This window comes from Cucurbita maxima, unplaced genomic scaffold, assembly GCF_002738345.1.
Source record: "Cucurbita maxima cultivar Rimu unplaced genomic scaffold, Cmax_1.0 Cma_Scf00025, whole genome shotgun sequence".
In the NCBI taxonomy this organism is placed as follows: Eukaryota; Viridiplantae; Streptophyta; class Magnoliopsida; order Cucurbitales; family Cucurbitaceae; genus Cucurbita; species Cucurbita maxima.
Genome location: NW_019272041.1, coordinates 250,985 through 266,964, shown reverse-complemented (window position 1 = coordinate 266,964; position 15,980 = coordinate 250,985). Strand labels below are relative to the sequence as shown.

The window sequence follows — 15,980 nt, the reverse complement described above, 5'->3', positions numbered from 1 at the left end:
ACTAATTTGAGAAAATTAATAAACCACTTATCACACCGAGTAAATGAGAGACTAAAATCATCTTCAAATAAAAGTGACCATGAGGATAGAATAGCTAAAGAAAGCATACTAGGACTGAACTAAAAAATTAAGCATATTTTGTTTAAAATAATTGTATTAGGTGACTTCAGTTTAGAAAGACTCATATTGATTGATTTGGACAAAGCATGTAAGGAGTAAGTAACGTAGTTATGTTCAACGAGATGTCAAAGCCAGGTGCCAAATTTGAATTATTCGAATTCAAGATATGGGTCGATGCTACAACATAGCTAGTGAGAATAAGTTGAAATGCATATCATAATTGAGTAGAATATTAAAAATGTGAATGAAATCATCCCGAAATAATTATTGAAAGGAAAACATCATAAATGGTACCCCAAACAAAATAGAATCATTCCCTAAAGAATACAAATTTGCAGAATATATTCTGGAAATAAAAGAGCACAAAAGAAGAAACTTGGATGAGATAGCAAGTATATAATGATATCTCTTTTACCACAAAAGTGATGGCATGCTTTGGGTAATACCGAAGCTTACTAATATTCCCTTGTTTGTAAATATAAATATAAAACGCAGCACCCAATGGCATATTGGCATTCCATCATAACCCACCATGCAATATTCTTGTTATCCAATCCCCTTTTTGTTTGTAATTGCCATTGTCCTGTCCCCAACCACAGCCCTCGCCCATCAGCACTACCACCGATGCACCGCCAAATTCTACGAGCTCACCAAGAGCAAGAACATGTCACGCTGCCTCAGGCTCCCCACCCTGGGCGCGGAGATGGGTTGGAGCGCCCCATTATTGAAGAATTGCCACCATGTGTTTCAAGTGGTGTTTGGCGCCCCACTGAGAGAGGAGAAGGGGTGGTTGGCATGGGGCGTGAACCCTACGCCCGAGGGTCGGATGGTGGGGAGCAGAGCCGCCATTGGCATCAGGGACCCTTCTGGTCCGCCTCACTGCAAGACTTATAGAGTGGGGTACGAGACGAGGAGGGAATGCGGGCCGCTTCGGCCGAGGGATGTGGAGGAGATGAAGTGCTTGAGATTTGAACATGATAATAGGACAGGGTACTATTATTTGACGGCTACTCTGAATCTGTCTTCTACGGATTATAATGTTTCGAAGCTGAATATTGTGTGGCAGAGTGGATTTGATGCTGATGGGGATGTGCCCAAGAAGCATGCCTCTAATTTGAAGAATATTGATAGCTTTGAGACAATTGATTTGGTTTCTGGACAATGTTCTGATATGGCCTTCATCAAGATTTACCTCAGACAGGTAGGTATGGATGGATGGATCGATCGATCAATCTCTCTCTCTCTCTCGATCGATCATGGGTTTATAACTAAGAAAAGAGACATTTCAAAGAAACAAAAAAAACAAATCCTCACCGTTATGTTGTTTGTTTGTTTGGTTAGGTGCATGGGATAATGAACATAATAGGGTGGGGAACATTGTTGCCAGTGGGAGTGATAATTGCAAGATTCTTCAGGGAATTCCCAATCGAAACGGAGTATGGATGGTACTACTTTCATGTATCCTGCCAATCCATAGGATTCTCAACTGGCGCCATCGGTTGGGGCATTGGAATATGGCTCGCTCATTCGTCCCCTCACCACATTCTCCTCACCCATCACGTCCTCGGCATCACCATTTTCGTATTCGCCACATTACAAGTCTCTCTCTCTTTCTCCTTTAAAATCTTCATTTATTTTGATTCATAACACTAACATGCTTTTCTATGATAGACATTGGCTATAAGGTTCAAGCCAGGGAAGACCGACGACTTCCGAAAAGTGTGGAACATCTACCATCACTTTCTAGGATATGCTTTACTACCACTCATATTCATAAACATATTTGAAGGAATTAAAATTTTGAAACCGGACAATAAGAATACATGGAAGTTGGCAGTGACTGGAATTCTTACAGCTTTGGGGGTTATCACTTTCATTCTTGAGGCTTATACTTGGAAAAAGTTTATTGATTATAAGAATCAAGACAAGAAGGAGGGGGACATCAGGAGGAAGTGTGAATCAACAAACTATGATCAGGGTGGTGGTTCAATAAATAAACATCAACATGGTTCAGAAATAAATCAAGATGGTTCTGGAGAAGATAGTTCAGAAGAACAACATCAACAACATCAACGTAGTCCACAGTGAGTCTCATCACCGAATTCGCTTGCCAACACACCCTCAACACAACCATCTCAATATTGTAACCATACAATTACTTTGTGTATGAAGCTGTTTTGTGTGGGTTTTGTTAGGTCGCACCGAGTACGCATTATCAATAATTATTCTCGTGCTCGAGTATATGTGTTTGATTCTATTTTAATCTTTATCTGTTGCATGTAATCTTATAATTAAATACCAAACACATTAGATTAACGAGTAGTCACTTTTTAGGAAGGAAAGAAGAAAAATCTATGACCATAAAATGGCACTCAAATGGTTGAACTAAGGAACTAGAACGATTCAAATCATTTCATTGCACATGTTGAACTAAAAGAACAAACATCAACAAACTTTCTCAATAATATTGTCAACCGAAGGATCGGGAGTCGTATACGCTATCTGTTTCGAGGGCATAAATCTCTAATTAAATTTACACATCAAACCTGGTATAAAGGCAAAAGAAAATTCACGTCAGTCCATCAGAAAACCAGAAAATCACAGATTGGCTGAAGGGTTAGTCAACAATTCCAGTGATTTCTTCAAGTGCTCTACTGCAACTGAAACATCATCAAACGCCAGAGCCCCTACAGCAAACCTCGCAACCTTGTGTGCCTCAGCGATTTTCTCAGGAGGTGGCTGGTAGTTGCTGTCGTAATGGTACGACTTGGTTGGAGCCGGGGTAGTTTGAGGTTCCAACGTCGTCCTGTCTCTGCTGTTTGATTGATATTGGGAATCTGATGGGTAGCTAGCAGGAGGAGGGGTCACTTGGGAAGAGTATGAAGAATCGGATCCATGGTAATAGTTCAGATTGTGAGAAGGGGCCGCTGGGAGGCTGCTTTCCGAGAAACTTGGATAAGATTGAAAATGGGGATAGGAGTAATTTTGGGAGGTTTCATCAGAAGGATAGTTATGAGGCAAAGGCTGTTGTTGAGGCTCTTGTGAGTAGGATTGTACGTGGTGGAATGGCTGAGAATAAGAGGAAACATCTGGTTCATTCCTGGTAGGAGGTAGATGAAAATCATGGGATGGATAACCAGATGCAGGGTATGATGGAATATTTGGAGGGTGCTGGTGATTATTGACTTCATTATGGAATCGGGTGGGCGGCGACGTGTTTAAAGTGTGGTTGTTCATGTTGTCGTAGACCTGAGGAGTTTGTGGGATATTTACATGATCATCATTAACCTTATCATGAACCTGAGGTAACGAATCTGACAGCGATTGAGTTCTGAAGAACTCGGGCTCTCCTGGACTTGCGTCCTATAAAGACAAACATCGAGGTAAGTACTTTTCTGTATAGTGATACGACTCCAAATATGGAGAAAAGAAAATTTAACAAATAATATTACATTTTCATAATATGCATCACTATAATTTCATAATATGTAGGTCAAGAGATAACCAAGAGTTAGGCTCTGAACCATACATTTGCAGTGGTAGGTGTACTTGAAGGAACAGAGAGATCTTCATCACCAGAAGGTGGACCAGGCTGTGGCTTTCTTCCCTCTTTCAAAGCCTTCCTGATATCTGCTGCTTTCCAGACTGCATATTTCCGTTTTTGCTCCAGCTATAAATGAAGGAAAAAAGCTAAGCATAGATACAATTCAGATAATTAAAACACGGTCAATCAGCAAAGAAACTCACGTCTGGTTGAAGTGGACCAAACTGAGAAATAATCTCAAAGAAAATGCTTGCGGCATAAAATGTTTTTGCAGTGTTCCTATGAATATTTAAAGCCATTAGAAAGTCAGACACTACAACTATGATTTCTCAATCTATATCCAAATAATGGCAAAAGGATACAAATGTAATGGAAAAGAGCTGCCATCACTTAAATGCAAATCATATGAAAGACATATTTTTGACACTTCCACAAAGATATTGAACGTGAGAAAGTTCAAGGAAGTTATGATCTAAACATACATCTCATATAGCCATAAAAGGGAGTTACGGAAGAATAAGAATGATGCTTAATATCAAACAAAAACCATTCCGTATAGATTTTGGTGAACTTTTGAAAACCGAAATTCATTTTTTGGGTGTAAATCATACGTTCTGCACATAACACACACAGGTAACCAGCCATATTCCACAAGTGAGAAAAAACTAGCTGCTTGGAATCAAGAAAATAAAAGACTTATTTGGAAACCATATTCAAAACAGTTTTCTATTTTTCAGAACAATAATCTATAACATTAATCATTAAAAGACGTACTAAAGACCACTAAAATGTTATCTGATCTAATCCAATCCTAGTTTTTAAGAGCAGTTTCCCAAGACAAGCAGATAACTATAATCTATAAAACTAACTAAAATTGCAAGAGTTGATATATGTTTCTAAATGAAAGAAGATCATTGATTCATTGCCATACAAATCCGCTCGTCCAGCATGATCTTGTTTGTCTGCCTTTGCAAAGACATTCAATGCAAAGCCCTCAAGATGCAAACTATCATCAGGCCCCAGGCTAAGTGACTTCTTATCCTGAGAAGGATAGATGGATTGATCAGTAAGCAGATATTACAAACCTAATTTATAAAAGAAGAAGTAAATACCATATTACAAACTCTGTTTACAGTTGATTTGGGGGTGCTAATGAACGTGTTAAATACCATATTTATTGCGTTTTATTTGTTTGTGATTATCTTTTTTATTCAATTTAAGTGAAAACACAAATAAAAGAAGAAGTAAACCTACTAGAATCCATAAATTTTGAGAAATATAACCTAAATAGATTTATATCAATTTAAAAATATGATATGACAATGAAAAATAAAATTCACAGAGTACCAAATTCATTACAAAAACAAATAAAACTCCAAATACATATATTTTCCCAAGCCCTAAGTTGCCTTGATCACCCCTGATTCTAGGTAACATGCGGGTATCCATTCCATTAAGACAAGACACCAAATCTTCAAACACGAATCCATTATAAGCAATAGTTCCAGTTTGGGAATATTCGACGCCAAAAAATCCATATAATCCACTAAATTGAACAAATACAAGCTTAATAGAAGAAGTAAATCCAAAACCTTTTCAAGCTGATTCATGAGGGAAATAAGGAGGGCATTTGTAGTCTTGGTACGCTCGCCCTGTGGAATCTTAAGTCCGCGTTCCATAGCATATAATCGACCTTAACATGGAAAACGCCTAATCAATCAAGAAATCAAAACAAAAAAAAAAAGAAAAAAGGCCAGGATGAAGAATTAAAGCTAAGAAATACAGTAATATGCAACAAGAGGTTCGTGCTTCTGCAATTCGTCCGCTCGCTGGAGATAGGGTAGAAGGAGCTTTGCCGGCTCGGTCTCGCTCGCCATCTTCGACTGCTTGGAGCAAGAAAGTATTGGAGAGTCTCGGAATCTGATACGATCAAAGGTGGTTTTCTTTTCTTACCAAAGAAGAACAATGAACCTTAATATAATATGTGTATATATACACACACGTACCCACAATCATAGTCACTGACATTTAATGACAATAATTTCTTTTTATATACTAAAACTTTGAGCTAACAGAAATAATATAAAGGGTCTTTGGTATATTTAAGGATCCAAATAGTTTAAGGATAGACATGTGGGTGTGGCCATTGTTAGGTCATGGAGCTAGTTAATTATTTATAATTTAATCAATGGTTATCAAGTTATGTATGATAAAGTAAATAAAGATTAAATGATGTATATACTCGTGGTTGAAAATGTTTTTTTTTTTTTTTTGTCTTTATTGTCAATATTTTCTCTTACTTACATATTAAAGTCATCAATCACCACCATCTCAGAAAATGAAAAGTTCAAAGATTGAAATTGAGAAGTTTGATGGATCCAATTTCTGTTTTTTGAAGGTGCAAATTAAAGATTATATGTACCAAAAAGATCTTCACGAACCACTGTTTGGGGTGAAGTCAAATATCATGACCACGGACCAGTGGAAACTTAAGAATCGATAGACCCTAGGGTTGATCCGGTTGACGTTGTCCAAAAACGTGGCATTCAACATCATCAAGGAGGAGGCAATGTTAAATATGTTGAAGAGATTGTCGAATATGTACGAAAAATTGTCGGCTATGAAATAAGGTGCTATTGATGCGGAAATTGTTCGATCTATAAATGTCTGAAGATGGATCTGTTGCAGATTATATAAATGAATTCAATATGATGGTAAGTCAACTGAGTTTGATAGAAATTAATTTTGAAGATGAAATTAAAGCACGGATTTTAAGGTCATATTTACCCAAATCGTGGAATACGATTGTTGTTGCGAATGATGATCTGAAAAACTAAAATTCGATGAAATCTAAGATGTAGTTGTCAAAAAAAAAAAAAAAAAAAAAAAAAAAAAAAAAAAAAAAAAAAAAAAAAAAAAAAAAAAAAAAAAAAAAAAAAAAAAAAAAAAAAAAAAAAAAAAAAAAAAAAAAAAAAAAATGGAGACTCATATGATAAATGCTCCCCTTGTTGACCAAAGGTGAAGAAGTAAATCAAATGGTCCAAACAAAGGCGGATCAAAGAGTCACTTTTGAACTTATTGTAAAGACGAGGAAGAAAAATCACAAATCAGAGGATGATTATGATTCTACAAGTTTAGCATAAGACATTAGGATGCTTCGATCCTAGGCATGGAATCCTAGATTTTGGTTTAGCAGAAGACATTGGGATGCTCTGATCCTAAGTGTGGACAGTCCAATTGAATCCTAGATTTTGGATTCAAGTGCATCTTGTTTATTACAACATAATAAATAAATATTTATTACAACATAATTTTTCCTATATTTTATAAAGAAAATAAATATTTATTACAACATAATTTTCAATTTGAATGAATTAATTTCAACTACATAATATAAAAAATATACAAGAAGGAAGGCAGGAAAACGAGAAATAAATGCATACACAAACAGAGATCACAAAATCAGAGTCCAATTGAGAAGTAGATTAGTCAAAAACCAAAAAGGACGAAAGAGCTGTATTGCCCCCACTTCTGGACGGTAGAGTACAAAAGATTGAGGACAAAATAACTACCATTAACCCACAAGCATCCAACTTCTTCTTCTAACATACACAACTACAAAGAACCCTCATCATTAACCTTCCGTTATTTTGTGGAACGCGTCCACTACACCAGCAACTACAAATATTACAGATGGTATTATATAGACCTATTATCACTACAGTACATCTCTATCCTCCATCTCATGGTGAAGATGAAACAGGCTCCGTACCTGAAACGTGCGAGCCAGAGCCAGAGTCCTCTTTCGAGATTGCATCATACTTCACAGGTGTCATTGGTCTCATACCATCCCTTTTTCCATCTTTATTCATAGATCTAGATCCATTCTGATTAAGCGATAACCTTCTGCTGCTAGGAGTTCCGTTCACAGCTCCATTGGCACGAGGTCCCGCTGCCTTCTTTGTACCGATAGGTCGAGCAGGGCTAGGCCTTGAATTCGTGATGCTCTCTTGGTCTGTGCTTTGCTGCTCATGAAATTTTTTATGGTCCTGCAATGTCCACCATAAGAGGTCACTAACGGGTAACTTCAAATGTCACATGAGCAAATTAAAGCTATCCAAAGTGTTAGTGTTCAGTTGAGGCAATGCCAAACCAAAAGTAACATGTACACAAATAAGTTGATCGACGTCACGAGGCTAGAAACAATTTTACCCTAAATCGTCGTTTTTCTTCCTCTCTTTCATGCCTGAGCATGGTGTATTCATCAAGCATAGCAAGAAGAGGAACACCATCGTAAATGAACGATATGCCACGATCCTCCTCCCATGCCCGAGTTTTGGCAATTAAAGTGTCAACAAGAGCTTCATAATCAAGTCATCAACAAGAGCCAAGCATTAGTATGCACGGAATTGTAAGAGCAATATTGAAGAACGGACAAGTATATACAACAAACCTGGAATTTTGTTGACCAGAATCCTAGCTTTCTCTGCACGTTTGAGATTCAAATGAGCCCCTCTGCTAGCATTATACCTGTTATCATCCTGCAAGGTGATGCCAATGGCGTCAAAACACAACACAAGTCCAGTATTTTTTAGAAAATAAAGTAGCATATACATTTAGTCTCTCTCAGTCTTTGGGAGCGACATTCAAATTTTCAACTGTGAAACTGAGATGATGTTTAGAACTTAGCTATATCAACCACGTAAGAAGTAAATTTGTAACTGTAAGTTTTCCAACCAATTAGTCCAGGGAATTACAAAATAGCACAAAATCAAAAGATTTCATACAGGCAAATCAACATAATCAAATTTTTAGAGTTAGGTTATTAGCTAATAGTTTTAATATGATAGCGGGAAAGGACAAGTACCCGATTGTAGTCTTCTAGCCAGCTCTCTTCTTCACATGCTAACATCCATTTTTCAACCTTGTCCAATATTTCTTTCCTGCTGAGAACTTCTTCTTTGGCCTTTACTATTTTATTGTCCATGTCATCCAGCAATTCAGAAGGCTCAACATTACCCGAATCAATCAGTGTCATAATTTTTTCTCGAGCTGCCTCTGGGACGATTTCTATGTGAGCATGAGCAAATATCTCTTCAAGTTCAGATTGCTTCTTGAAAGCAATTTCCTTCATCCTACTGGCCTTGAGTTGATCAAGTCTCTCAACCTCCACCTCAGCCTTATTTATATTTAACATGCAGTACAAAAAAGAGTCAACACCCACACCTGTACAAATTTACAGCAAGAGATCTAAAGAACACTTAAATACCTGCTCAATCAAATCAAGAGCAAGAGCCCCAGGGACAGTCACTTCATCTACTGATGCTGATATGTTACACGTGACATGATCAAATAAACTTCTTTCTTCCGAGGGGGTGTCCATTAAATTCCAAAGATCAATCAGCTGAGTTGCCAATTCTTGAAGCTGTATATGAAAGTACAATAAATAAAATACAAAGATTAAAAGGTCTACAACAAAAAAACTAAACGAATATCATCATAATCTTGAGTTAGAAATAGTGCAAGGTCTAGCATGTATGAGAACGTACAAATCTATATCCCTGTAACTGATATGTACAAGTGCTGTTGAAAAATAGTAAAGCTGCCTATGCATTGTTTCAAACTCCAAAAAGCTCTAGTTTCCATGCATTGTTATACGTGCTAGTTGCAAATAAAGAAGAAAAGACATACCAAGCCATGAAACAATCCGAGTGCATGACATACTTCTGTTTCCCACTTTAGTATGACTAAAGCAATAAATTCAATCGAGATACAATGCCACAAGTAATTGTAATTCTAATATCCTTTTAAATGATAAAAATGAGGATGCATCTTAGTGGGAAGATTTTAAATTTTCAAACTAAATTGAATACCATAAAAAGTTTATTTAAATATCATTTTAAATGTTAAGCTTGATTGATATTACGTAGTTGTTTCACATCCACATAAATACCTATTTTCATATTTTGCAGCAAGGAGGCAAATCAAACGTAACTTTGAAATTCTCTTCTTAGTGGGTGCTTGGATTAATTTCATAAGTGATTTTGAAAGGCCTAAGGTGTTCTATAAAGAATGTTGAGTGTTCAGTAACAAATAAAAATCACTTATGAAACAATCAAATTAGTTTAAAATCATTTTGTGAAGAATCATTTTAAAGTTGATCATCCAAAAAGAGATATTATAAAATAGTTAATTGGTAATCGCTTAGAATTACTTTATGATGGCCTTTGTAGAATCACTTTTAGATGCAATGCAGCCAAATGAACTTTGGATTAAAATCACTCTTAAGAAAAAGTAACCAAACACACAAGTATTTTAATTAAAACTAGTTTTACAAAAAGTGTTTTGAGGAAAAAAGAAGTGAATTGTTTAAGTTAGATGTTACGCCAAACTCATCCTTAAAGAAACAAGTTCAGAATATTAAATTCACCTTATGTAGCCTCTGCTTTTTGTCTTCTTTCAGTGCTAAGACCATCTTTGCTAGCTTGGATAAAGTATCATTGCTAATGCTTTTAGATTGCACTCCAGTTGCGTCGTTTAAGCTTGGGTGAACCTCAGTTACAGTACCAAAGAAATCAATCCCAAGGACAGCACAGAGATCATGCACGGTGCTCACAAATTCAAGAACTTTGTGCAACCTTTCACTCTGTTCTTTGAATAATTGATCCAAGATTAGCTTGATGAAAGAAGAACGATAAACAAAATATATAGCTTCTCAAACTAAAACTTACCTTTTCTTTCTGCAACTCTTGAAGTTGGCAATGGTATTCGTCAAGCTTTTCCACAGAAAGTTGAGACTCATCTACTACTGGATTCTCGCTAATGTTTAAACTCCCAGTGATCTCTCCACATATCTTCTGTATCTCTGATTGCACATCAAAAAATTCCTTAACCCTCTTCTCTTTCTGTTTCCAGAGCTGTTCAAGGGCGGGTGCTATGGCTGCAAGCTGTTCCTTGATTGTTCCAGAAGCACTCTCAGGCTGTAAAAAAAAAATTGATATGAATCATGAGAAAAATGCAGCAACATTTTCAAATGTAAAAGGCGGCCTTATATGAAGTATTCACTCACAAATTCAGAAAAACTTTTTTCTCCAAGAGCAGATAGAAGGTTGGAGAGCTCATGCTTTGCATCTGATAAAGACTGCAGAAGTTTCGCCCTTGACTTATCAGCCTGCTCAACTTTCCTTTTGTAGACATCCAAACATTCCTGATCTATCTGAAGCAGCATTTTATCTCGATCCTCATCACTTTCACCAACTTCATCCCAAATTTCCTAAGATAACTTTTGGTGAGACCAATAGAAAATATTTAGACGGAAAAAAGGGAAGCAAAAGACCAACAGCGTCATTTATTTACTTGCAGTTTCTGCAGTAGGGTACCACATGTGGTTTCCCCTTGAAGAGAATTTTTTGTATCTTCCACCGCCATTCACGAATCTGTAAAATTCACACTTTTATCTGCATCAATCAGACCCTGTAAGTTAGGTTGTTCATATGAAATGAAATCATGCAACATTAAGCCTGGAGAATGTGTCACCCCCACCCACACACAAATGTGTCTTTGATATCATTAAAAAAGAACAAGTATATGGAAGAATGGAACAATAGAACCAATACAAGTTGCCTCAAACAATCTCTGCGAAAATATGCAGTCTGTGCATGGTGTGTGTATTTGAGTGTGAGAGAGAAAGAAGCAAAACTTAACTGACATTTCATCACACCGATCAGTTAACAATTCGTTCTACACATAACCCAAGAGCTAGATTATTCAAAATTTAAGTAATTCATTTCATCTAAGAGAACTAAATCAACTAAATAGGCCACCAAACGAAAGACACGGCCCAAGAATCCAGAACAAAGTTTTTGAGATCAAGACTCCAACTCAATCTCCCAATCACAAAAGTTCACCATGGGGTTCTGAGAATTTAGTCAACAAAAAATGTGCAAATCTCCCATTTGTCATATACACACGAAAAGAAGAATCGCAACCAAATTTAAGCCCTACATTTGATACAATGAAGGGCATCAAAGAGTTGGGGACACTCTACTCTCTCCCAGTACCATCACATTCCGATAGAAGGAACTGGAAAAATGAAATGGAAGGCGTAGAGGTGCGTGAGAAAAAGAAAAAGAAGAGCAGCAGTGAAAGATGGGAACTAGAATGATCTGAGACAAAAATTTCAGATCTAAAAATACTCCCGTTGTAATCAAAGAGTTCAAACGATTGGCAGGTGAAGGCGATGTAAGGCATTATTAGACGAAAGATTGAAAAGAGTTGGTGAAGAGAGAGAGAGAGAGAGAGAAGATAGACACTACAAAAGTCACTCTTGGCAAAAGCATGAAAGAGCCTAGAAATAAGCGATCCTAAAGCCTACAGAAGAGCAGGAAAATGATACCCAGATGTTGGTAGAAGTAGAAGCGAAGGATTGAAGAAGCGCAATGAATTCAGATCCAGAAGAGCAGGAGGCAGCAGAGCGAGGGAGTGAGTAGTGAGGGGGGGAAGAAAGGAATAATAGTAAGAGAAGGAGAGAGGAAGACAAGAATCCAGAGCAGAGCATATAATGGGAGGGGGAAGAAGGGGAGGGCCAAGGGGGGGTTTGGGGATGGGACCCTTAAATACAAACAATATCCAATTCTAAATCACTCTTAATTATTAATGTAATATATTTTAGTTTAATAATTATATTAGGCCAACGCATGCCCACTTTACTAAATAAATTCTGAATTAAATGATAGAATATTGCTTTATTTGAAAATATTGTGCCAATTCCAAACCTTTACTCATTTTGTCTCTCCACACACACAAAACAAAACTATAATTAAACACTCTAATATGTTAATAATAAATATTTTTTTGAAAATTTGAATGGATAAATACATAATAAATTAAATACATTTTTTTTATGAATGAATCAATGTTTCCTTATTGCATAATTCTGAATACTATCTCTTTTGAGGAACAAAATTCTCAGAAGTTGGATGTGGATGAAGGAAGGAATTTCTCTTTAATAACGTGCAATCTGAACAAAATTAAAAATAAAAAAAAAAAACCTGAAATTACTTCCTATCTTTTCCTTTTTCTTTTCCATATTTATAAATATATATTTTATTACATAAATAAATCTGGATGGTGGGTGGTGCTCGATTCTTAAAATGATAATTGATGTCTTTGTTACAAATCACGACTCTTCACAATAATATCATATTGTCCATTTTGAGCATAAGCTCTCATTATTCCTCAATGATCTTCAGCTAAATTAACCAACATCGGACTCCCAATAATCTTATCTACTAAGTTAGGCCTTAAATATTTGAAAAAATGATTTTGGAAGATTTTTCATTAAAAGTATTCCCATAATTGAGTTCAATAAATCAACTATTCCTATTTTTCTCAAAATTATTATTTTAGTTTGATATTGTCCACTTTAAGCATAAACTTTTGTGACTTTACCTTTACTTTCAACAAAACATCTCACACTAATCGATGGACCTGCGATCTTCCATTTAATTAACTCAACGTGTAACTTTGGTCAATAAGTAACTCAATTATTGGTTATCATAATAACTACCCTCCAATTATATGGTTGCCATTATTTTATTGAGATTTATGGCCTAAAATCTCAAAATTATTAATTTAGTAATGGATAATTATTAGCTAAGAGGTGTGTTCTGAAGTAGAGAATTGATAATGATTATCTTAATCAAAAGTAAATTTTGTTTTGTTTGAATGCAGAAGAAAAATGATATCGAAAGCAACCTATAAATCAAACAATTTATTGCTATTTAACATGAATAATTTGTGAATATAGCATTCAATAAAGAATTTAGTATCATATATATATATATATATACGCATGCAATAATTATTGAATTATTTATAGTGCTTCAATAATGAGTGCATCAGACTCAATAAAATATGGAATCATAATTGCTTATAGTAACATAATTAATTTCAACAATATAGTTTACATTAAATAATCCCTTCTAATATTATGAAGCAATGAAAATATTATAATTTAAAATTTCAGAACCAATTATTAAATATATTAATACGTGTGCACGTGTCAACACGCCCTTTTTTAAAATAACCCAGATTTTGTGTCCTTTTCTTTAAAAAAATTAAAATAATTAATAATAATAAATAACCTAAAAAGAGAAAAAAAAAAAAAAAAAAAGGGCTCAATTGAAATTTGTGTATATTTATTGCCCACCAATCAACAACACTCCCAATAAATGAACTTTCTTTTTCTTTATATATTAATGGCTTTGATGGAGATCTGACTCCTAAAGAAGGCAATTGATGTTCTAAATTGGGGGTTTCCATTTTTTTTTTTTTAATTATTTTCCCCAAAATTAAGCCCATTTATTTAATTATTATTAAAATCCATGGATCCTATTCTAATTATGATTTTTTTTTAAATAAAAATTTATTTTGATAATTTTCATTTTTTTATTTTTGTATGACTTAAATAATATTTGAAAATTTTGGGAGTGAGGCAATATAAGTATAAAGTTGATTTTTTTTTTTAAAGAAAAAATATATATTTGTTTTTAAAAAAAGAAATTATGATGAAATAGTAGTCGGGGAACAAAAATGGTCAGGTTTGATCCCCACCATGAGGCAGAAAAAATGTCCCAAAAATTATTAATTAAAATAATTTTTGACCAACACACATGTGACCTTCTCCTCCCCAATCCCTCCCACCGTTATTAATTAAAATCATTATATAATAAATATTTTAAGGGGGGAAAATGTGTTTAATTAGGAATGCGTTGTGCATTGTAAGGAGCCGGGCTAATTGATACGCTACCAATTCAATTTGAATTAGAATCTCGAAGAGCTTGATGAATCATGGGTTCAACTTGTCATTTCGTCTGAATCTCAAGATGACTTTCGTTGGTGCCACCTTTAAGAGTACTTGTTGCCTACCTCAAACTCTAAGTTCTACGTCTTACGTCCGTGTAACTTGTCATTTCGTCTGTGGCATGGACCAACTTTGGTTCCAACATGTATGGATCAAGTCTTGAAGAAAGTGAGAAGTTGAAATTAAGATTGAGTTAACGATATTTACATGAATTTTGATTTCAGTGAAGCGCTTAAGCCATGAATATGAATTTTAGGAGAAGACTCCATATGATATGATAATGTTATGTATGAAATTTGGTGACTATTAGGTTATGATAACAGGCTAAACTAAGTGTAGGTGTAAAATGACTAAAATGCCCCTATGATTATGTACCACTAGCTTATGATCAAAGTGACCTCTAAATTTTACTCCTTCCAAATTCCTATTTGGTGACCACTAGCTTATGACCACAAGTTATTGTACATGGTTATGATACACATCATACTTCCGTTCTTTTCATGACGTAACTTCCCTATGAGATTTGCATATGTGTACATGACATATCTTTCATTATTAACATACATGGGTCATCAATGTCTCATAGGCATAATTGTGAACATGATATGATAACATACATGAGCTGGCATACTGGAATACATGCATTATATAACATTCATCCACATAACATAATCATACTATAACATATCATGACATTAAAAATGACACGTAAATTTGTCACATGATATGTGTCAATCATACAACAGTCAATTCATCCAACCTAGTTCGAAGACATTCCAATAATAAGTTTACTTACTTGGTTGGCCTAAGCTAAAGTCACTTAATACTTTTGGTGCTAGTCTGATCATGCTCATAAAAGTCCAACTCCACCTATGGAGTCCCATGACTTCATATTTAGGACCGGACTATCTAAAATTCTAATTAAGCAATAGATAAGGTTAGAATTAGATTATCTCTTGCCCTCACAGATCTGCTGGCAAGATATGGAAACTTGTTCTAAATTGAATTATTCCACCACCAAACTTGATGATTGAACTTAAAAATGACAAAAATGATCTCAAATTTTTAAGGGGAGGGTCTCAATTGAGATCAATTGATTTTTACCTAAATAAACTTTCAAATATTCAAATGATCCATAAAAGAGTTAGACCCTTTATGAATTATAAAAATAAAAATAATAAATAAAGTTTTCTAACCACTTAGAATCAAATGCAATTTACGGCAACTTCATTTGTTACTTCAACCGTGTAACTATTCACTTATCAAGCTCTAAATGATCATTCTTCAATCAAATTAGCTTGTAACACATGAAATAATGATTGAATCGAGCCTATCCAATTTTGTAGATGAAGAATGAATGGTTGTTGAATCTTGTTGGACTTGAGACGTGTATGAAAATGGTGAGTTTGAAGAATTATGACGGGGGAGGAAGGAGTGGTTGAGGGATTTGAG

The 15,980-nt window shown here is 35.1% G+C and overlaps 3 protein-coding genes across 3 annotated transcripts; 1 reads left to right on the top strand and 2 right to left on the bottom strand.

Moving 5' to 3' along the window:
* The first annotated feature begins 637 nt into the window (after positions 1–637).
* LOC111498404 (cytochrome b561 and DOMON domain-containing protein At3g25290-like) lies at positions 638–2,436 on the top strand. Its single transcript, XM_023149637.1, has 3 exons — positions 638–1,321; positions 1,462–1,719; positions 1,792–2,436. Exons 1-3 carry the CDS (start codon positions 653–655, stop codon positions 2,206–2,208), a joined length of 1,344 nt encoding a protein of 447 aa, XP_023005405.1. The 5' UTR covers positions 638–652; the 3' UTR covers positions 2,209–2,436.
* Positions 2,437–2,521: 85 nt separating this feature from the next.
* Positions 2,522–5,634, bottom strand: LOC111498411 (protein HOMOLOG OF MAMMALIAN LYST-INTERACTING PROTEIN 5-like). Its single transcript, XM_023149654.1, has 6 exons — positions 5,448–5,634; positions 5,257–5,357; positions 4,596–4,705; positions 3,868–3,943; positions 3,650–3,790; positions 2,522–3,483 (listed from the first exon to the last, which is right to left on the bottom strand). The coding sequence occupies exons 1-6, from the start codon at positions 5,539–5,541 to the stop codon at positions 2,719–2,721; spliced, it is 1,287 nt and encodes a 428-aa protein (XP_023005422.1). The 5' UTR covers positions 5,542–5,634; the 3' UTR covers positions 2,522–2,718.
* A 1,484-nt stretch (positions 5,635–7,118) lies between these two features.
* LOC111498370 (65-kDa microtubule-associated protein 1-like) lies at positions 7,119–12,244 on the bottom strand. The gene is made up of 10 exons (XM_023149579.1): positions 12,060–12,244; positions 11,021–11,121; positions 10,734–10,937; positions 10,396–10,644; positions 10,095–10,310; positions 8,934–9,089; positions 8,532–8,843; positions 8,118–8,205; positions 7,877–8,025; positions 7,119–7,713 (listed from the first exon to the last, which is right to left on the bottom strand). The coding sequence occupies exons 2-10, from the start codon at positions 11,090–11,092 to the stop codon at positions 7,408–7,410; spliced, it is 1,752 nt and encodes a 583-aa protein (XP_023005347.1). The 5' UTR covers positions 11,093–11,121; positions 12,060–12,244; the 3' UTR covers positions 7,119–7,407.
* Positions 12,245–15,980: the final 3,736 nt, after the last annotated feature.